Source organism: Equus asinus, chromosome 21 (assembly GCF_041296235.1).
Source record: "Equus asinus isolate D_3611 breed Donkey chromosome 21, EquAss-T2T_v2, whole genome shotgun sequence".
NCBI classification, from domain to species: Eukaryota; Metazoa; Chordata; class Mammalia; order Perissodactyla; family Equidae; genus Equus; species Equus asinus.
This window is the reverse complement of record NC_091810.1, coordinates 73,770,520-73,793,148: the sequence shown is the minus strand read 5'-3', so window position 1 is coordinate 73,793,148 and position 22,629 is coordinate 73,770,520. Positions and strand designations below refer to the sequence as shown.

Here is a 22,629-nt window from a genome sequence, read left to right as displayed (position 1 = left end):
TGCAAGTCTGACACAGCACTGAGAGGTGCCAAGGTACACCCTCCTGGAGAGATGTGAAGACAGCAAAGCCCCCCCAGGCCTGACTCACACCGTCTCTCCAATGCCCTCCACACGCGATGCACACGGGGGAGACAGTGACTCACCAGGAAGGCTGAGCTCTTCCCCCAAGTCAGGGGTTGGCCGTTCTTGGGTAATTATGGCGATCCTTTGTACCAGGCTCCTAGAAGACGATTTGAAATGAAAGCAGAGTCCTTTGCGTTTGATTATCAAATTCCAAGTGGAGGAAAGATTTTTTAAAAACTTTTTATTTGGAAATAATTTCAAACTTACAGAAAAGACATGTGAATAGTAACAAAGGGCTCCGCATATATCTTTTGCCCATATTTACCTATTGGTAACATTTTGCCCTATCTGCTTTGTCATTGTTCTCATACATACAGATACACGGACAGATTCTCGTGTGTGTGTGTGTGTGTCTGTGTGTGTGTATGCTTTTTTTCCCGGACCATATGAGAATAAGTTGCATATACATCGTAGCTTTTTGCCCCTAAATATTTACGTATATATTTGCTAAAAATAAGAATATCCTTTTATGTAATCTCAGTTCCATTACTAACTTCAATACATTTTAACATTTATGTAATACTTTTCTCTAACCTACTTTTTGTATTCTAGCTTTATCACTTGACCCAAAAATGTCCTTTATAGTGTATTTTCCCCTCATTAAGCATCCAGTCTAGCATCACATATGTATTTAGCTGTCATGTGTAAGAAAAACAGTTTGTCCACTCTACTCACACTCAACACTTCCAGAACACTTCTGACACCAAATGTTTGTGGGTTTTTCCACACCAAGCAATTCTCCAGCTCTCCAGTGGACACCGACTGGATGGCCTACAATTTAACTAGGTTCTGACGCTACGGCCTGTAGTTAGTGCAGACCCCACAGGTTAAGGGCTCAGTCCTCCTCCTTCCCTCCACTTCAGATGCCAATCACAAGTCCAGTTTATTACCTGTGCTTCTGAATGACCAGCTATAGATCGGAGGCTCCCACAGAAAACGTTTTACTTATCGGATGCCCTGTTTATTATAAAAGGATGCAACTCACGAACAGCCAGATGGTAGAGATGCACAGGGCAAGGGATGGGGGAAAGAGCACAGAGCTTCTATGCCCACTCCAAGTTTGTCATCCTCCCAGCACCTCTATACTGTCACCCACCCAGAAACTCTCCAGACCCCTTCACTTGGGATTTTTACGGAAGTTTCTTCATTATGTAAGCATGATTGATTAAATCGTTGGCTGTTAGTCATTAGCTTGATCTCTAGACCCTCTCTCCTCCCATAGGTAGAGGGGATGGGGCTGAAAATTCTAGCCCTCTAATTACTTGTTTGGTTCCCCTGGAAATCAGCGCCCTCCCACCCATCCTTAGCGGCTTTCTGAAAGTCACCTTATTAACCTAAACTCAAGTGTGGTTGAAAGGGACTTGTTATAAATAATGAAAAACACTCCTTTCACCTTTATTGCTCTCATTACTTAAGAAATTCCGAAGGAGCACTGTGCCAAATATATATTTCTTCTTATAAGTCTCAATGTCACAGCAGGTCTCTGTAGCCTCCTGAAATCTAGAACCAGTTCCTCAGCCTTTTTTTTGGTCTTTTATGACGTTGACATTTTGGTAGTGGGGTGTTTTAAATTTTAAAAACAATCCTGTTAAGATGGGAGAAAATACATTTTTGTCATCTTTGGGTTATGTGGGAAAGACTTTTTGCAAGCAAGACCTTAAAGAAATGCCAAACATAGATTTGACTTTCTAAAAAATTTAAAATTCCTGTACAACCAAACCAAACCAACCAACCAAACAAAAACCCAAACAAAATCCAGGAGCATTTGCAGTCAATATGACAGACATAAAGCTCTTTCAAGGCAATAAGACAAAGACCAACATCCTAAAAAAGCAATAAGAAGACATGAATAGCCAGTGTACAAAGGAACAAATGCAAATGGCCAGTAATGTGACAAACAGACAACTCCAAGGGCATTCCAATGAATGCAAATCAGAACAGTGGGGGACTCTCAATTTTTTGAAAGACTGATTAAACTACTGAGAATGATTCTTCACTGTAGGTAAGAGTGGAGAGAGCTCTGTTCTCTCCCACTGCTGCTATAGTGTACGTCGATGCAAACTTTATGGGGGGGGTGGAATTAGGGAGCAAATATTAAAACTTTAAATAACAGTGACTTAGTGTTATTATGAGTTCTGTGGCAGATTAACTGCTATAGATTTGTGCATTGTAGTTTACAGATTTTTATTTTATTTTAGTTTAGTTTTTATTTAATTCAGTTTTTAATAATATGCTTCCAGACTTGTAAATGATAGAGGCATAGCTCTTTAAGAAAATATGCTTTTAGATAATCGAGGGGACTCCATTTGCATCTAACAGGCTTCTTTAGAAAAGACTGAGAGAAGAGTTTCTGTCAATACTGAGTGACCCTTTTTGGTTAAGTATGAGTTGATTATCAGTGCAGCAAATAGTTTAGCTTTGCAGTTAGAGTGAAATGAGCCTGGGTGTTGGTATGGGTTGGGTTGATTGTGGGCTCCTGAGTAAGTCCTGATTCTGGTCAACAGCCCCACAGAGTCAGGAGCAGTCTTTAGATTTGGTAGAGATGGGGTTGTTTGAGGAAAGTGCTATTTTAGGAAGACTATCCCTGGAGTAGAGAGAACAGTCTAGGGGCTATTTTGGTACTTTTGGCTTAAGATCACAATGACCCAAAAGGTAGGAATGGGGGAAAGCGATAACTCTGAGAGAGAGAGTGAGGAAACTCGGCTGAATCTGGTGGGAGATAAAGGACAATGAAGGAATGAATGATGGATTCCTTGACAGAAACAGAGCTGGCAAGAGGGATTCACCCTTTTGAGGAGAGCCATGAGGATTTTAATCCTAGTGTCAAATTTGTCATGATGGTGGTGCAACCTTGTTGTTGGGATGGGGAGGCTGTGAGGTGGGGTGTGGGGCACATTTGAGCTTGAGGAGAGGTTAGCTGGTGGAGTGGATTTGGTGAGAGGGAAGGGCTGAGAGCTAGTTGCTCAGAGGCCGAAAAGGAGTTTTGCTCAAAAGGGGCCCATAGTGGGAGAGTCTGAGAACATGGCAGGTCCAGACGACTATGTATTTGTAGTGTAGTTGTGACTGACCTTGTCTAGCTTTCTTATTACAGGGAAGCTTCTCTTTCATAGCAACTTGTCTGTACCTTCATGTTTCCCTCCTCAAGCACATGGTCCACTCCCTCTACTTTCATCTGATTTCCTCGCACTCCATCATTCCTTCCAGGAAGTTTAACCCTTTTCATACAATATCATCCTTCTGCCTCAGCATACCCCCTTCCACCCCAGACCTACTTTTCCTTCATTCTCTTTTTTTTCTTTCTGCTTTTTCTCCCCAAATCTACCCAGTACATAGTTGTATATTTTAGTTGTGAGTCTTTCTAGTTGTGGTGTGTGGGATGCCGCCTCAGCGTGGCCTGATGAGCAGTGCCATGTCCATGCCCAGGATCTGAACCAGCGAAACCTTGGACTGCCGGCAGGGCGCGAACTTATCCAGTCGGCCACGGGCTGGCCCCTCCTTCTTTCTTAAAGGAAGAGATGTACTGTCTTCTGCTGTAAAAGTTACCTCCGTTCATCTAGAAGAGCCTCTCCCTTCCTGCCTTCTTGAAAATGTGCTGCTTCATTTATATTTCTCCCCATCTCCAGCTCCTTAGTCCTTTGTACTTAGAGTCACACAGAGAGTTTTGAGGAGAGATGAGATCATGGATTTCATTACGCGCAGCATTAGAAGGAAATGAATCTCCTCAGGTCTCACTTCTTAAGCATTTTAATTTTTATCTAGTCTACTCTTCAGAATATACTAGAAGATACTTCCAAACAGTGTTTTTCAAAATGTGGATTCCCAACCAGGGGAGGGAATGCCCCACCACCCTTCTGAAAATGGGAGCTTCTACCTCTGTTTGAACTAGAGCAACTCTTTCTAATTCTGATTAAGAATTCATTTGGCTAAAGTGTTTTGTGGTTTAAAGAAAGTGAACCATTGGTTTAAGAAATAAATCATGGCATGTACTTCCATGAGTTAAACCCATTATATGTTAGCACTTTAGACTGTTTCACATTATGGAGAATCTGAAGGAATTTATATTATATTGTAGATAGATTGCTTTCATAGCTCATCACTCGAAAGAGATTAAAACATTACAAAGCAAAAATAGTCTTAAGTAAAATTGTTTCTGTAAATAACTGACATAAAAATTTTGACCTAGTTGTCTCCAGAATGAGGCCTTCCTCCCAAAGGCTTCAGGCTGACCTCAAGGAAAATTTTGCACAGTCTTTAGAAAAAAAAGATGACCTGGCAAACGTTCTACCTGAAAGGAAGTCTAATTTTGGGCATCTTTTAGAAAGTGCTGAAGCCACATATTGTATAGCCAAGTAGAAAGTAATAGATTTGAATATTAATTTTTGTGTTTACACACACACATATATTTGTAGTTTTTCTGTGATGTAAGTTATTTATCTTAAAAAGTTTAGTCAATTACTCCTTTTCTATTTGATAATGTAATAATACAGTGTTAGCATTGTCAAGTTTAGATGTATCCACTAGATTTATCTCACAATGCCTTAGGCAGACAGATCACTAAATTTCCTTCTTTCCCTCTTACCTTTTACAAAGCCTCTAGAGGGGTGCACACGCATGTATGTGTAGGCGTGTGCACATGCATGCTTGCTCATCACCAGTGGTCCTTGACCTTGGACTCGTCTCTCTGCCTTACCATTACTTTTCTTCATTAGAAAGGAGTGAAAGGTGGGTACCTCCGCCCCTCTAATTTTAACTCGTTTAATGTGGCTTCCTTAGGGACATTTGGAAGGCCTACCCTCTTGGTATTTAATCCTCTTTACTCTCTGAAAATGCTTTTGGTCAGATATCTCAGAAACAGACTTCAAGACTAGGACTTGAGTAGTTTATTTAGGAGGAAGGTATTGGAGTGGAAAAGTGAGACAAGAAGGAAAAGGTGCCCCATGAAGGGTGTGTTACCAAGCCAGCTCCCACTGTGAGCAACTGGTGCTTCATTCTGTGGGGGAAAATGTGGGGGCCAGTGTAGAACACTTACCTCAGGGTTGTTCCACCCGAGGGGTGAGGGAACTGGAGTATTTACATGCTAAGTTCTTTAGGCTTTGATTGAAGGCTGCTCTTGAGGGGCTTATGGGTGGCAGAGCAGATTATAGTGACTGCAAAAGGCCTTCGGTAGACAAATGGAGCTACTGGGAGTTGGAAGCTAGGAGGTGTGCCCTGAAGTGGCAAGGGAAGGGGAGATGGGTAGGGTACCAGCAGCATTCTCTACCCCAGGCTCCTGATGGAGCCTCGTGATTTAAAGACAATAGCACCATGGTCTCTGGAGTAGACTGACCCATGCCCAACACCTAGCAAGTATTCCTCAATAATCTTTAGTTCCATCTCCCTTTAAAAAGGTGAGGAGAAGCCAATCACTCTTCTACATATTTTAGTCTTTCTTTAAAGACCATCTCAAACATTTCTATGTCCCAAAATTTTTAAGCCTGTACACGAAGAGCTACGCCTAAGAGGATCACTCTTTTTTTGTAAGATTTTAGTTTTTCCTTTTTTTCTCCCCAAAGCTGCCTGGTACATAGTTGTATATTTTTAGTTGTGGGTCCTTCTAGTTGTGGCATGTGGGATGCCGCCTCAGCGTGGCTTGATGAGCACTGCCATATCTGTGTCCAGGATCTGAACCAGCGAAACCCTGGGCTGGAGAAGCAGAGTGCGAGAACTTAACCACTTGGCCGGCCATGGGGCCGGCCCCAAGAGGATCACTCTTGAAGTGCTGGCGCCCATTATGCAGCAAGCAAAGTGATGAGTGCTGGGGATACAGAAATGAAGGATGTGATCCGGCCCAGAGGAGCTTCTGGACTAGTGGGGGATCATTGCATGGCTTACCTAGAGAGCCCTTCTCAAGTGAGAAAGACTTGAAGTGAATCAGCTGATCATCAAAATAATATGTTGTGGGTACTTTATTTATTTTTTCTGGGTGTACATCATTGTATTTCTGTTTCTGTGTAGACTACATCATGTTCCAAAGAATAATTACAATCCATGGCCATACACATGTACCTAATCACCCCTTTCACCACCTGCCCACCCCGCCATGTTCCCCTCAGGTAACCACCAATCTAGTGTCTGTCTCTATGTGTTTGTTTGTCATTGTTTTTATCTTCTGTTTATGAGTGAGAGTATACAGTATTTGACTTTCTCCCTCTGACTTATTTCACTTAGCATAATACCCTCAAGGTCCATCCAGGTTGTCACAAATGGCAAGATTTCATCCTTTGTAATGGCTGAGTAATATTCCATTGTGTATATGTACTGCATCTTCTTCATCCATTCATCCCTTGACGGGCACCTAGGTTGCTTCAAAGTCTTGGCTATTATGAATAATGCTGCAGTGAACATAGGGTGCATGTATCTTTACCCATTTGCATTTTCATGTTCTTTGGATAAACCCAGCAATGGAATAGCTGGATTGTGTGGTAGTTTTATTCTTAATTTTTTGAGGAAACTGTAGACTGCTTTCCATAGTGGCTGCACCAGTTTTCACTCCGACCAGCAGTGTACGAGGGTTCCCTTCTCTCCACATCCTCTCTAACACTTGTTGTTTCCTGTCTTGTTAATTATAGCCATTCTTACAGGCATGAGGTGATATCTCATTGTAGTTTTGATTTGAATTTCCCTGACAGTTAATGATGTTGAACATCTTTTCAGGTGCCTGTTGGCCATTTGTGTATCTCCTTTGGAGAAATGTCTGTTCAGAGCTTTTGTCCATTTTTCAATTGGGTTATTTGCTTTCTTGTTGTTGAGGTGTATGAGTTCTTTATATATTTTGGGTATTAACCCCTTATCAGATATATGGTTTGCAAATATCTTCTCACAATTTATGGGTTGTCTTTTTGTTTTGTTGATGGTTTCCGTTGCTGTGCAGAAGCTTTTTAGTTTGATGTAGTCCTATTTGTTTATTTTTTCTGTTATTTCCCCTTGCCCAGTCAGACATGGTACTTGAAAATATGCTGCTAAGACTGATGTCAAAGAGTGTACTGCCTATGTTTTCTTCTAGAAGATTCATGGTTTCAGATCTTACATTCAAGTCTTTCATCCATTTTGAGTTAATTTTTGTGTATGGTGTAAGATAATCATCTACTTTTGTTCTTTTGCATGTGGCTGTCTAGTTTTTCAAACACCATTTATTGAAGAGACTCTCCTTTCTCCATTGTATGCTCCTGGCTCCCTTGTCGAAAATTATCTGTCCATGTATGTGTGGGTTTATTTCTTGGCTCTCGATTCTGTTCCATTGATCTCTGTGTCTGGTTTTGTGCCAGTACTATGCTGTTTTGGTTACTGTAGCTTTGTGGTATATTTTGAAATCAGGGAGTGTGATGCCTCCAGCTTTGTTCTGTTTTCACAGGAGTGCTTTGGCTATTTGGGGTCTTTTGTTGTTCCATATAAATTTTGGGATTCTTCGTTCTGTTTCTGTGAAAAATGTCATTGGGACTTTGATAGGGCTTGCATTGAATCTGCAGGTTGCTTTAGGGAGTATGGACATTTTAACTATACTAATTCTTTCGATCCAAGACCACGGCATATATTTCCATTTCTTTTTGTGTTTTTCAATTTATTTTGACAATGTTTTATAGTTTTCAGTTTATAGGTCTTTCACCTCTTTGGGTAAGTTTATTCCTAGATATTTTATTCTTTTTGTTGCTATTGTAAATGGGATTGTATTCTTAATTTCTCTTTCTGCTACTGTGTTGTTAGTGTATAGAAATGCAACTGATTTTTGTATGTTTTTTTGTATCCTGCAACTTTACCATATTCATTGATTATTTCTGAAAGTATTTTGGTGGATTCTTTAGGGTTTTCGATATATAAAATCATGTCATCTGCAATAGTGACAGTTTCACTTTGTGGGTGCTTTAGAATTTGGGTCAGACGTTCTTCACTTTCAGACCCTGACTCTGCCTTGTTGGCTGAAAGACATCAGGTGAAATATCATTCAGTCTCTCTGAGCCTTGGTTTCCTCCACTGTAAAATGGGATTACTAATACCTACTTCATGGGATTGTTTGACAATTAAATGCAATAACCTTGAAAAATGGACTGGTTTGCATGGAAGAGAAGACCAGGGCAGAGGAGAGGAGGAGGTCAATGGAGAGGTCGCTTAACTAGAGTGAGACGACAGACAAAGGAAGGAAAAGTGGGTTTGGGTGCTTGATCATGGAGGACGTTGAATCTCAAGCTCCAATATTCCTTGGAACTTTGCTGCAGAAACACTGAGGTTTGAGTCTGTCTCCATCAGAAAGGCTGAGGGAAAGGGCTTCATTTAGTCTTTACACTGATTATTATATTCTTGGCCGACCGAGCTATTCACAGGACTTGAAACTAAGACTTTAGGGAGCTTGTTTTTGTGTCCCTCTGAACCACAGACCCACAAATCCTGGACCCACCTATAGGAGCACAGAACCCTCTTGGCATGGTGGAGAATTTGCTTATGTGGAAACATAGGAATTTAACACTAACGTGACCGGACTTGGTGCCAACAAGTTCTGGATTTTAAACTTTACGTTGTTAGAATACATTAGCTGCTGGTTCATTTTTGGTCTTGGATGGGAAGGCTAAGGCTCAACAAGGTAGCAGTCTCCTAATTATAAGTCAATTTTGTGAGAAGACTTAGATTTTATAGGGGTTCAGAAATTTCCTCTATTTATAACGGGGTCTAATGGATTGGTGTTCCAGAAGGTTTGTGAGAGAGAACTTTCCATTATAAAGTCAAGAATTTTTGTGGTTTCCAACTAACTTCTCTCATATATTCCTTTGATCTTTGTCGTAAGCTGCCCACGTTTCCCACCTGGAGAATGTGTCAGAGGAAGAAATGAACAGACTCCTGGGAATAGTGTTGGACGTGGAATATCTCTTCACCTGTGTCCACAAGGAAGAAGATGCAGATACCAAACAAGTTTATTTCTACCTATTCAAGGTGAGATTTTAACATTTTGAAAGGCTTTTCTTCTTTCTCTCATTGTTCAGATGTGCTCAGTTTCTGTACACCGGGTCATGGGTGGGAAGGCTCTCAGCTCATGACATGTTTTGCCCTCACGGTTTGCTGAAGCATGTGTTTCTTCATGAGGGCTTCTCTAAAATGACACATCATACGTTGAACACATCTCCCTCCTTGAGAGCCTTCATCCTTGTGTGCAAAGCTGAATCTCTTTATTTGCTTATGCTAATAGATTTCTTTCCATCCACCCAACCATTCATTCATCCAACAAATACTTACTGCACACCTGCTCTGTGCATGGCGCTCATGTAGGCATGAGGCACAGGTCAGTGGGCAAGACAAAGTCCCTGCCCTGTGGAGTTTGTTTCAGTAGAAGAGGCAGACAATCAACGAGTAAATAGTGTATTTGCAGATGGTGCTAAGTGCTGTGAAGAGAATAGAGTAGGGTAAGTGGAATCAGAATGGCAGGGATGGTGGTGGGTAGGGGACATGATCAGAAGGAAGGGTAGGTAGGAAAGGCCTCTCTGAGGAGATGACAGTTGAGCAGAAACCCGAGTTTGAGGAGAGGAGCCATCCCTGAAAAGGGGTGGGGGAAGAGTCTTCCAGGCAGTGGAAAGACAGGCATCTAGCCTGTGCACAGAGTGAGCTCAGTGTGATGTAGGAAGAGCAAGGAGGCCAGCATGGTGGAGCCCAGTGAGCAAAGGGAGGCGGGAGGGGAAGCAGTTGGAGGGGTGGCATTAAGGCTTTCAGTCTTAGGCTTCAAGAGGAGGAATCAAAAATTTCTAGATGTGTCTTGGCATCTTACTGCTGTTCTCTGTGCCTTGTTGACAGCAGTCACCGATTACTGCTTCTGCTTCCCACAGCTGCCTCTTTCTGCCTCTCCTCAGCTCCATTTGGGTCACGTCCACTCCCTTTCCATGGATATACGTCTCCCTCAGCTTCTGATTGCAGTCAGGACTGACAGATGTGGGAGGGGAACTGGTGGTGGGAATGGATAGGAAAACTTCAGGTTGCCAAAAATAGATTCATAAAGGAGGCTGACAGAAGGAATAATTTTGTAAAAAAAGTAAACCTGCTACTGAGGGACCTATTGATTATGCTGTATTGTGTAACCCTTATAAGGATCTTTAGAAACAAGCACAAAACAAAAAGCTCAGAGCTTACAGCCAGGAGGAGTTTGCCTCTTCTAATGAGCACTGTGCTTCATTTTATATGACAAGAACGGATCAGTTTTTCCATTGAGTTTCCTCTTTTGCTTTGGCTACTAGGAGTCTCGGTGCAAATTTTGTGCCCAATTCCTACAGCTTTTTTTTTTTTTGTCTGAATTTACTTGATACATAATTTTCTCATCTCTTCTCTCATTTTGTTAATGTGGGTCATGTGGGGATATTGAGTCTAAAAAGGTTAATGGTGGAGGTGGGGTAGAAAGAGGGGGGTTGGGGATGGACAACTGACTTCCCCATAGCCATTAGCAGGCTCTAGGCTACACCAGGTAAGAACTTGTTGACATGGATGTGAGGCCTGAGTCATCCCGATTGAACCCTGGCAGGTTCATACTGTTTAGAGCTTCTTTGGAAAAAGACCTTAGTTGAAGAAAAACAACATCTGCATGACTGCAGCTATTATTTGTCTGGGCACTAAGTTCCCTGGCAGTCCCCCACCACCCTGTTAGACATGAAGGTGGTGTCAAGGTTTCCATCCTGTCAGCCTCCTCTTGATTCTGTTTATAACCAACCAAACAGACCGGAAAGCATTGCTCTGCTTTGAAGTGCATTTTCTCTCTCTCTTTCTTACATCCCTCATCTTTAACAGTGCAAATATATTTGCTTGTGGGAACAAAATCCAAAATATTTAGCATTCTCCCCGCTCCCTCCCCACTAAAATTATTCTCCGGGCAAGTGAGTTATAAATCATCTTTTCCTTAGCTTTTGAAAGGCAGTTCCTGTGTCTCATGTGTCTCAATAATGAAATTAAAATGTCTTACACATTTTCGTAGCATTTAAAAAACTTTAGTCTTAGATGTTGAAAATAAACTCAACGAAAAGCTGCTTCCTAAAGCTCATTTTATCCTGTAAATGTGACTCTGGAGCCCAGCTATCTGAGTTTAAATCCTTATTCTTTGTGACCTTGGGCAAGTCATTCTCCCTTGGTTTCCTTCTCTGTAAAATACAGACAGCACTAGTACCTACCTCAGAAGCTTCTTATGAGTGTTAATGAGATAATACATGTAAAGAACTGCAAAGAGTGGCTGGCAAAAGTAAGGATGCAAATGCTTGCTGCTATTATTAGAAGTTTTTTATATACCCACTTATCCCACCTCCATCCTTTTGTAGGTGAAGAAACTGAGATTCAGTATCTCCCCAATCCAGCAGTTTATCTCTAAATTGAAACCCCCAATGGGCCCAGTTCCAAAATGGTCTTATTTTAACTGGGCAAAAAAAGTAGGCAGCCAGAATTATTTGTATTTAAATTGTATGATCAATCTTTATCCTTAGAAATGCGTACAGTGACCTCACATTTATTCTTGTAAAGATGGGGAATACATTGAAAGGTCAACAGATGCCCATGTTAATAATTTAGGGGCCGGCCCTGTGGCCAAGTGGTTAAGTTTGTGCATTCCGCTGCAGGCGGCCCAGTGTTTTGTCGGTTCGAATCCTGGGCGCGGTCATGGCACTGCTCATCAAACTACGCTGAGGCAGCATCCCACATGCCACAACTAGAAGGACCCACAGCTAAGAATATACAACTATGCACCGGGGGGCTTTGGGGAGAAAAAGGAAAAAATAAAGTAAAATAAAGAAAATAATAATAATTTATATGGCACACCTAGAAGGTATTGAGGCCCTTGTAAGACACAGCTCACTGGGGACACATGATGATCTTCAGCCTTGGGAGTTTGTCCATTTCCATTAACTCCTGGGAGAATGGATGACATATTTTGTTTCTATTGAAAAGACACCAAGTGGAGAAAGGAGGGAAGATGTAACTTAAATAAATATATGGTCATATATCATAACTGGCTCACATCTAGAGAAGATTCAAGCAAAGGTTGAAGGTAAACAATTTCAATGTTAGATTTATTTTCAAATTGTCTGGATTAGTGGCTCTGTGTTCCCTTTTCTCTCTGATATTTGCTCTTTGAGGCCTTTAAATTCCAGTGGCAGGGATTAAGAGCAGTGTTTTGTTTTGTGGGCATTGAGATGCCAGAACACTTGGCCTGCATTCTGCAGATGGAGAGGAAATGAAAAAAGACCGTGACAGTGAAAGTTGCCAATTGAGAGCCCTGCAGAATTCCTTCCCAAAGAGCCTGGGCCCTAGATTATGCGTATGACATACAGCTGCTACAGACAGCCCCTCTCCCCGGTCTCATTTGTCCAGAATGAACCTCGGCCTTTTAGGGGTTTAATAAGACCCTTCAGAGTGTCACCACACCTTCAGGGGCCTAGATGGGCATGTGCAAAGTGTGTGTGATGCATACCAAGCATCCGGGTCAGTGGAAGCCAGAATTGGGCGGCCGGGGTGGGGGGAATTGAGTGGGATAGAGGTGTCCAGTGGCCACTGCTGGGTCCTCTAGGCCATCCAGAGCAGGAAAGGTGTCTCGTTCTCATGGCTCCAGTCATGGATGTGAAGGCAAACATGGGTTACCTGGTAGTTACCCATTTTATTGATTTAAGGATTTATTTATATATGGTGAAGGTAAGTAGAATATGGTGACTTCTCTTCAAAGGCTGTGTGTATTTGTGTGTGAGGTGGAGAGAGACAATGATTGACTTTTTTTTAATGATTTCTTTGTAGCTCTTGAGAAAGTCTATTTTACAAAGAGGAAAACCTGTGGTTGAAGGCTCTTTGGAGAAGAAACCCCCATTTGAAAAACCTAGTATTGAACAGGTAAAAAAGAAAAAAGAGAAGCTGTTTTTTATTGCTTTAAGGCTGAACAAACCTACTAATCTTCCTTCCCATCTCTATGCACATCTTCCTTCCGTCTTCCTTACCTGGCTTAGAGATGGTCACAAGTCTGTAGAAATTATCTTGGACCCTTTGGATCAGAAGTGAATACTTAATTTAATAAATGACCTAGCTTTTTTGCCTTTTAGGGTTGCTGTATATTCAGAATTCCTTGTGTATTTGAGGAAGAAAAAAATTAAGTAGAACGTGCAGTTCGTAAGAACACACGAAATGTGCTTTTTCTGGGTGTTGATGTTTTAAAATTAAGTCTTTGTCCTTTTGTTTGGCACTGTCTGAAAAAGCCTATTGAGGTGAGGGAATTCAGTAGCAATGTGAAAAACGTTGTGAGTCACGCAAAGAAACACAAAAAAGAAATGAGATTTTGTATCCAGAAATCGACTTCCTGCTACATTATAATTCCTGGAAAGAAGCCGATTTACACAGGAATCTGTTGACATGCGTAGACTTTTTCTGGCAGGTGTTGTCAGTATCTCTCATCAGCATCTCTTTTTAGCCTATCATTGTTCACCTAAATCAATCTCAGATACTCTTGACTGAATTTCTTGATGAGAATGATTACAGAAGACATGATATCAGAGTCTTTACAAATACAAATAAATGTATTTTTATCAGTTTTCAGTAGAAGAAATTTTATTTTGTCTCCAAACTCTATTAAATAAGAATTCATTGTTCTGTTATTTGAAATTAGATTAGATGAGACTGTTCTGCAGAAAGATTAAATTAATTCACAGATTCTTTTAAAAGCTCATAGTTTTGAATGAGAATTTTTTTTTTGGTAGCCTTGCTGAACCGAAAGAGTGATGATAACGAGTTTAAATTCTAATGGTTAGTTCAATGGAAGGCATGCTAGCAGCCTTTTGATTAAAATTTTGGTCATGTGAAAACGTTATATTTATCCAGGAACCTCATTATACATGAGCTACTGTGTTGATAGTACAGCAAGAATTATTCTGCAAAATAATCATATTTTACTGTTTAAGGGGTTTCCATCCTTTCAGTGCATGATTTTGATTTTCTCTTTAACGCTTCAGGATTGCAGGAGGCTTAGAATTGCTACTCACAGCCTCCCTGTCTTGTCACTTTTCATCCACTGTGTTCTGAGGCACGATTCCCTCTGGGCATTCTTGTTTTCTAATAGAGACAAGGAAGAGATTTTGTGAATAGAGAAATGTCTGTTCTTTTGCTAAACCCCGCCAATGGGGCTGACTGTGTGGGTGTTCAGAATTAGTATGATTGCATAGCTGCATGAATAAATTACTTTCTGTCCTCTTAAGGGTGTGAATAACTTCGTACAGTACAAATTTAGTCACCTGCCATCCAAAGAACAGCAAACAATAGTTGAGTTGGCAAAAATGTTCCTAAACCGCATCAACTATTGGCATTTGGAGGCACCATCTCAACGAAGACTGCGATCTCCCAATGATGATATTTCTGGATACAAAGAAAACTACACAAGGTAATCAGATGACTAGTTCTTTCCCTTTGGCCCCATAGAGCACATTGCAGACATAAAATTGCTACTTGTCTCTGCAAGCAGAGGGTTGCCCAGTTATCACAGTGACTCTGCAAATTCAGAGAGAATGTCTCTATAATTTCACTCCCCAGACTTCTACATGTCATTAATATCACAATGTTTTGGAGGTGAGGGATCCAAACCATCTAGACCTGTACTATCCAATACAATAGTTTCTAGCTATGTGTAGCTATTGAGCCCTTGAAATGTGGCTAGTATGAATTGAGATTTCTAAGACTGCACAAAAAAAAGAATATAAAATATTTCATTAATACTTTTTATATGGATTATATATTGAAATTATACTAATTTGGATATATTGGATTAAATAAAATATATTAATTTCACCTGTTTCTTTTTCCTTTTTTAATGTGACTGCTGGAAAATTTAAAATTACATGTGTAGGGGCTGGCCCCATGGCCGAGTGGTTAAGTTCGCGCGCTCCGCTGCAGGCGGCCCAGTGTTTCGTTGGTTCGAATCCTGGGCGCGGACATGGCACTGCTCATCAAACCATGCTGAGGCAGCGTCCCACATGCCACAACTAGAACGACCCACAACTAAAATATACAACTAGGTACAGGGGGGCTTTGGGGAGAAAAAGGAAAAAATAAAATCTTTAAAATTACGTGTGTAGCTTGCATTATAGTTCTATTGAGCATTGCTGATCTAGATAACTATAGTAGACTCTGTAATTATTATATAGATACTTCACTCATTAAAAAAAAGCAATGGGAACTGGTCCAGTGGTGCAGCAGTTAAGTTCATGTGCTCTGCCTCAGCGGCCTGGTGTACGCCAGTTTGGATCCTGGGCACAGACCTATCACTTCTTGTCAAGCCATGCTGTGGCAGGTGTCTCACATATAAAGTAGAGGAAGACGGGCACAGATGTTAGCTCAGGGCCAATCTTCCTCAGCAAAAAGAGGAGGAGTGGTGGCAGATGTTAGCTTGGGGCTAATCTTCTTCAGGAAAAAAAAGCAATGACCATGAATATAATAGTGTTAAAGAATTTTTTTTGAGGAAGATTAGCCCCGAGCTAACATCCACCGCCAATCCTCCTCCCTCTGCCGAGGAAGACCGGCCCTGAGCCAACATCTGCACCCACCCTCCCCTACTTCACATGTGGGACACCTACCACTACGTGGCCTGCCAAACGGTGCCATGTCCACACCCAGGATCTGAACCGGCGAACTCTGGGCCGCTGAAGCCGAATGTGTGAACTTAACCACTGTGCCACTAGGCTGGGCCCCAAAGAATTTTTTTAAAGAAAAAGAGGTCACCCTAGTCCCAGTCCCATGATGGAACTAATATCATTATACATGTTGTCTTCCAGTCTTGGTTCCTTTAAATAAATATTTACATTAGTTAGAATGAAAGAGAATATAGAATTTGTATCCTTTTGTCTCCCCACCTAACATCATATCAAACATTTTACTGGTTACATTGTAATTCATTGAGTCGATGTACTGTAATTTACCTAACCATTTCCCTGTCGGTGGGCATCAAACTCTGCAGATATTCTTGGATTGTACATATATCTTTTTCTAAAGTGGGAATTTATTTTTATTGCTTATGAACTGCAGAAGAATAGAATTAACTTTAAAAATCTTAAAGATGGGCCGTGCAAAATAGAATGACCTACATTTATTTTCATTTAGGTAAGAGAGTGACTTGGATTATCCATTCAATTCACCTTTTTTATAACTTTTCCCATTTATATTTCATCGGCACATCAGACTTGCTTCAGGGGATATTATGGAGCTTTTATATATGTGTGTGTGTGTGTGTGTGTGTGTGCATTTTTTTTTTTCCTGAGTTAAAGTAGGCAATGTTTTGTCGATAGCCTATAAAGACCACTTAAACACAGGTTATTTTCTGTAACAGCAGATGACATAGGAATGGGTATATTTTAGATAGGCTTTCCTCTCTGATCACTGACCTGATTTCATGAGTAATACCCCCTTTCCCTCCTGCCTCATTTTATAATATATACAATTCAAGATAAAGTATTTTCTCTTAATAGACTTTTATAGAAATTACAGAATTCTTCAAAATCCATTTTTAAATTATATTTTCATTTCTATACCTTCTTTTCTGAGTTTTATGTTAACAATAGTTCCTATATTATTGTAATTGTTGTTTATGAGTTGCGATAATAAATCTCTCAAAAATATATATCTTTTGACTCCATCTGTGAACAGTTGACAAAGCTGAATATTTGTCAAAACCAAACCTCTCAAGGTATTTGCCAGTCTTAACAGAGGAAAAATTGTTTCATCAAGAAGGAGAAGTCAATATGAAACAGCATAGGAGATATTACTATATTTTAGGAAACAGAATAAAAATGCTGTGTAAGCACTTGGGAATTACCAAGAAACGGGTAGCACTTATAAATCCTTAAGGAGTAATAAAAATAGAAAGTGAGCTTTGGAATGGGTGATGGGTTTGAATCATGGCTCCATCCCTCCCTTGTTCTGTGCCCTTTAGACCAGTCACTTCATCTCCTTGATGTTCAGTTTCTTCCTCTGTCCAAGTCTCATGAGTGTTGTGAGTGTTCCATGAGGTGGTTTGTGCGTAGTGTCTGGCACACAGAATAGGTGCTGGGAAGATGCTAGTCATCGTTTTCCTCCCACACCCTCTGTTCTCTGAAACTCAGTCACTGCCAATGTAGGACTCTTAAGCTAGAGCGCGTGCAGTTGAACGAGAGTGTAATTACTTGAATATCACTTTAGAAACTAAGATAACAGGGAATAGAAAGATAGCAGCAGAGTTCTGTCTAGCTCTATCTAGCTGAGAAGGGGGAAAAGTGGAGTCTGACAATGGTGAAGAGAAACCCGCTGAGAGACTGAAATGAATACACCCTGACGAGTTCTGAAACCTGCTGATTTCTAGGTGGAATGTAGACCGAGAGCCACTGTTAATAATAAATAAGGAAATGAAGGTAGACAACACTCACCTCCCCCGCTTCCTCATCCTCACACCATGTTGATGAAGAAAGGGAAGTAGAGAGAAACACCCTTGAAAATGATGAGCATCACTAATTGTTTCAGAGTAAAACCTCGCTGTCCTGACCACTTGGGAATTAAAAAAAAAACACACGTCACTACAACATGGTGTCTCACGGATACTAATCTTCTGAAAAATGGGTAATATTTCAGGCTGCAGGGAGCACTAGGCTGATATGTTGATGTGTAAGTGAGCCTCAGGACCTGGAGTACTGGTTCAGCGTATTATTTACATCAGTTGTAGCAATTACAACAAAGGGGCCAAACACTTCTGGGGGCACACGTCAGCATGAAAATGGGGTGAAATAGGGTTCTCTGTGGAAAAGAGTGGACTCAGAAAATAATTATGTTCATTACAAAGCTAACCTGTGAAGATTTATCCAATAAAAAAATTAAACACACATTGAACAGTAGGACTACTTAAATTACTTATAGGCTCTGTTCTGAATAAAGGAAAATTGTGAATATTTTATGTATGGAAAATATTTGACATGTTAATGTTAACATATACTTAATATTAATAATTGTGAGTATATATTAAATATGCATTATGTATATCCCCCAGAAATCACTGTGGTTTTAGAAAAATAATCTGGACAAATTTTTGAACGTTCCCTGAATTTCATGATGGTGCACTAATATAATTCCATGAAGAAATAACTTGAAAATAAAGTGTCAGAAGAATATGATGTCTTAAAATACGTCTGACCTACAGAATCTGCTAAAGGAAAGGAGCAAGTAATTAGTCTTAGATTCTGAGTCATACAGAACTTCTGAAGGTTAAAGGTCATCCCTATAATGGTAAGATGTTTTATAAGAATACAGGGCAAGTTAGATGTAACTAAGTTGGTTTTGGTGAAACAGTTTTATGTTACCACTGTTCTATGAAGTGTAGCCCGTCACTACTTACTGAGTGTTCATAATTAGGCATGTAAGTCTAGGACAGTATTTTTCAGGGAGCATGGAAAGAACAGTGGACTAGGGGACAGGAGACCCAGCTTGTAGTCTGGGCTCTAATAGTAACTAGCCTTTAGTTCAGGTGAACTAGGGGAGGCCACTTAATTCCAGAAGACTTCAGGATTTTCATTCCAGCAGGTAAGGCGGATGGCAGGGTCTTCTGTACTCAAGTTCTCCAGTTCTATTCAGGTTTTAAAGAAAGTAAGGTGGTTGCAAATCATCGTGATGCTGTAAAAAATCTGAGAGAGTTTTGAACAATCAATAAATTGCATACCTGTGTCATCTCTATTAGGCATGCAAAAGTGTCCTTTCTTCTTTTTAGAAGAGCTGAAACCAGTCATTTAGGGAAAATCTTTTCCTACAGTTAAGTCTTTGGGGGAACGTGTGTGCAGAGACAAGACACACAGATTCCCACTTCCTTCTTTTTGTCTTACTACACACAACGAGCAGGTCATTTATTAAAACAACACCAAAAAACACCCCACATTGACTCAGTCTTCTTGTCTTATCATTCTGTGCAATTTATAGGCTTACAAAATAAGATTGATCTTGGAAGTAAAAACAAAACTAAACTAAAAGGCATAAACTGAGGTATAAAAAATGATTCTTAGAAGAAATGAATGGAAACCTATGACTTGAAAAATTTTACTAGATAATAACAATCTATGCTCCCTTCCTCTACCCTGGGAAAAGTGAATGACCTATTAAGCACTTTATGATAACATTTTATAATTTTTTGATAATATTTATAACCTACCATTGCTATAGTAGAAACAACATCAGTTTTAAGTAGAGTCCCAGACATCTGTGGCCCCTCCATGGATGGAAATGCTCCTTAGACTCAGAATCAGCACTGGCCAATAGATATGTAGCATGAAACACAAATGTGAGCCACATGTGTAATTTAAAAGTTTGTAGTAGCTACATTTAGAAAAGTAAATAGACACAGGACGTTTATGTTTTATTTGACCCAGGATATAAAAATATTATCATTTCACCATGGAATCAATATGAAAAATTATTAATGATGTATTTTTAATTTCTTTTTTTTGTACTAAATCATCCAAATCCAGTGTGTATTTTGTACTTATGGCACATCTCAATTCATTCATAAATTTTAAATGGTTAAAGCTAAATGGAGTCCTATGAAAACAAAAAAGTTGTATTTAATGGAAAAATATTTCATACTTTCCATTTAAAAGTAAATTTTAAATTGATTAAAATTAAATAACATTAAAAATTAAGCTCCTCAGTTATACTAGCCACATTTAGTGTTCAGTAGTTCCGTGTGGCTGGTGGCTACTGTACCAGCACGATAATAGAACATTACCATCATCATAGACAGTACTGGGCTAAATCCTTAAATCCTTCAATCTTCCATTTCAGAAGATTGGACATATTTTTAATATTAGGACCTATAAATAGTCTATGATTGCTTAAGTCTCATGAAATCAAACTGATTATTAAGGTTTGTGACTTTAACTCTTAGATTTGTAATTTCATAATTAGTCACTTGGAAAAAAATAAATAACTTTAAAAAAGAAACTTTCCTGTCGTTACAAGAAAGAAGTAAAAATTTGCTGTCATAAACAACAAAGGAAATTTTTGCATGGACTAATGTTCAGTTTAAGTTAATGCAAAGCAAACTGCACAGTGTTTCAGTCCACAAAACAATTTCTCCAGTCAATCTTTGTAATGACATCTTCTGTTATTTGAGGGGATGGTATGGTCTCTAAATACTAAAAGACTACTAGTGTGAATAAAACCTTACTGTAAGTAAAAAGATAATAATAATTACTTACTCGGGAGCTGGCCTCCCTTTGGCTCTACACAGTCCTTTAACTTCATTAAGTAGCCACAGGCTGACATCCAGTAAAGACTGGCCTTGAAGATGATCAATTTCTATATGGAGCGCCTTATGAATTATAAAATAAATGCACTTCCTAGCTTTTTCTGCTAGATCACTGTTTCTGACTTGACAAGATACAACACAGCATGGAAGATGCCCATTTTGGTATTGTAATCATAAAATGGCATTTGGGTATAAATTATTAGGACCAAAAAGTTGAGAGAAGAATAGAAATAGTAGCAGAGTTTTCAGGTTAATTTTGAATGTAGGCAGGCGAACCAATGCTAGTGAAGGTTTTCTTCCCCGAAGATGAAATAGCGCCACCACCACCGCCACCACGCACACACGGGAAACCTGAGGTCATACTGAAAAGATAAAGCATCAGTCAATAAGCCTGAGTAAATTAATATAATTCCACTGTTTATTAAGGGGTCAAAAGTTCCTTGGGAGCCCTCTCAGCAGCTTGGGCACATGACAGCACCTCCCCCTGCCTTAAAGGAGAAGAGGAAGGCAGACAGGGAGGAGAGGTTTTATTTTTGGAAAGCACTCCTGTCCTGGAAGAGGATGATTTGGGATCTGCTGACAAGGAATCAGGATCTGTGCACTGAAGCTTCTGACCCTTCTCTGGTCTGCTGCTGCCCTCTGTGACCCCCCACTGTAAATTGATGTTGTCAGGGCCTGGGAATTGCAGACCTCACGTCTCTGGGAGACCAAAAAGAAAGCGAGTTGACTTTGAATAGACTTTCAGTTTCTGGCTTCTCTTGGCTGGATGAGCTTTCTGAGTTGTATGCACTACATAGGCGGTGTGCCCTAGAGCTGTGGTCAGAGCTCAAGAAATCCCCTAGTTTCCCTCTGGGCCTGGGCACCCTTCCAGCCTGGTGCAATGCCAGAGCGCATTTTGACTTTGAGTCATTGAAAAATGTACCCAAGCGACAGATGGTGGAAGCTTATTACTTCCTGCGTTGTGACTGAGTTTTGAACAGTCTTGAAGATCTTTATCTTCCCACCAAGGCTTTGGGGTATGTGAATGCTGCGTAGGCATTTTAAAGAAACCTTAAATTTTACTCAGAGGACTAGATGGTGGAAATCTGATTCTGTCACAAAAGGGACTTCCTCAGCTTGCCCTTTAATTTCTCCTTTTATTTAAACTACCATTTATGTGCCAGAAACTTGAATTGCACTATGTGTCATCCATGCATTATCTCATATAATGCTCATAACAACCCAGTGAAGTAGGTCTTGTTGTTGTCCCCATTTTACAGATGAGGAAATGGAGACTTAAGAATATAATTAAATTTCCAATGTCCTGCAGCCAATTAAGTGGCAAAGCAGGGATCTATTCCCAGGGCTGCAGGACCCGCTGCCTAATGGTGCAGAATGGAAGGATTTTACTAAAATTGGACCTAAGTGGTTGTGTAAGGGTGTGGAATCTAATTCCCAGGTTGTACTAGTGGTAGGGATATGATTGTCGTTGCAGACCCAGTTTTCTTCTGCTGATTAATGGTGTGAGAGCAACCGTAATGAGATATTTCAGATGATCTAGGGGTTTAAGGGATATTGATGGTGCTTGTCTCCTCTTGTTGCAGGTGGCTGTGTTACTGCAATGTGCCACAGTTCTGTGACAGTCTACCTCGGTATGAAACCACCAAGGTGTTTGGGAGAACACTGCTTCGCTCCGTCTTCACTGTTATGAGGCGACAACTCCTGGAACAAGCAAGACAGGAAAAAGACAAACTACCACTCGAGAAACGAACTCTAATCCTCACCCATTTCCCAAAGTAAGGGAGTGCTCCTGCGGGTCTTTGTTTGATCCCAGGGCTGGAGGTTGATAGCTCCATGCCAAAGCCAGCATCAGTAACAAGATCAGGAATGACAGGGGTGGAGGGAGAAGGGACCCTCCTCCTCCTCAGCTCCCTTTGTGAGTTTTCTTGGGTATTTTCCAAGCCATCTCGTTAGCTTGACTTTGTGTTAACTGCTCTCCTGGCTCCCTTATCACCACCTCGTCCCACCTGGGTCGTTGTCTCTGAGTCTCGTAGAATGGGGTAATGCTTTGTTTTGTATCTTCAGCTGCCAGGAATCCAGGGGAGGATGGGCGAGAGTGTGCAGAAGCAGTTTCTATCTACTCAGAAGTGGTGCAAGAGAACTCAAGTGGCTGGTTTTTCCCCAGATCTCCAACCCTTTCTAAGACTGGCGAATCGCTCCTGCCTCAGCTGTAGTACGCCTGTCCCCTCGCTCTTTGT

At 40.5% G+C, this 22,629-nt stretch overlaps 1 protein-coding gene across 4 annotated transcripts in view; it reads left to right on the top strand.

Annotated features, from left to right (window-relative positions):
- The window catches only part of KAT2B (lysine acetyltransferase 2B), a 94,056-nt gene that overhangs the window by 36,697 nt on the left and 34,730 nt on the right, over positions 1-22,629 (top strand). For all 4 annotated transcript variants that reach the window (XR_011496468.1, XM_070493002.1, XM_044755394.2 and 1 more), the window contains exons 3-6: positions 8,936-9,081; positions 12,898-12,990; positions 14,343-14,524; positions 21,976-22,167. Coding sequence is in view for 3 of the 4 variants with exons in the window: in XM_070493002.1 (XP_070349103.1) it covers positions 8,936-9,081; positions 12,898-12,990; positions 14,343-14,524; positions 21,976-22,167 (613 nt within the window). In the remaining variant the exon portion in view is untranslated. The remainder of the gene's footprint in view (positions 1-8,935; positions 9,082-12,897; positions 12,991-14,342; positions 14,525-21,975; positions 22,168-22,629) is intronic.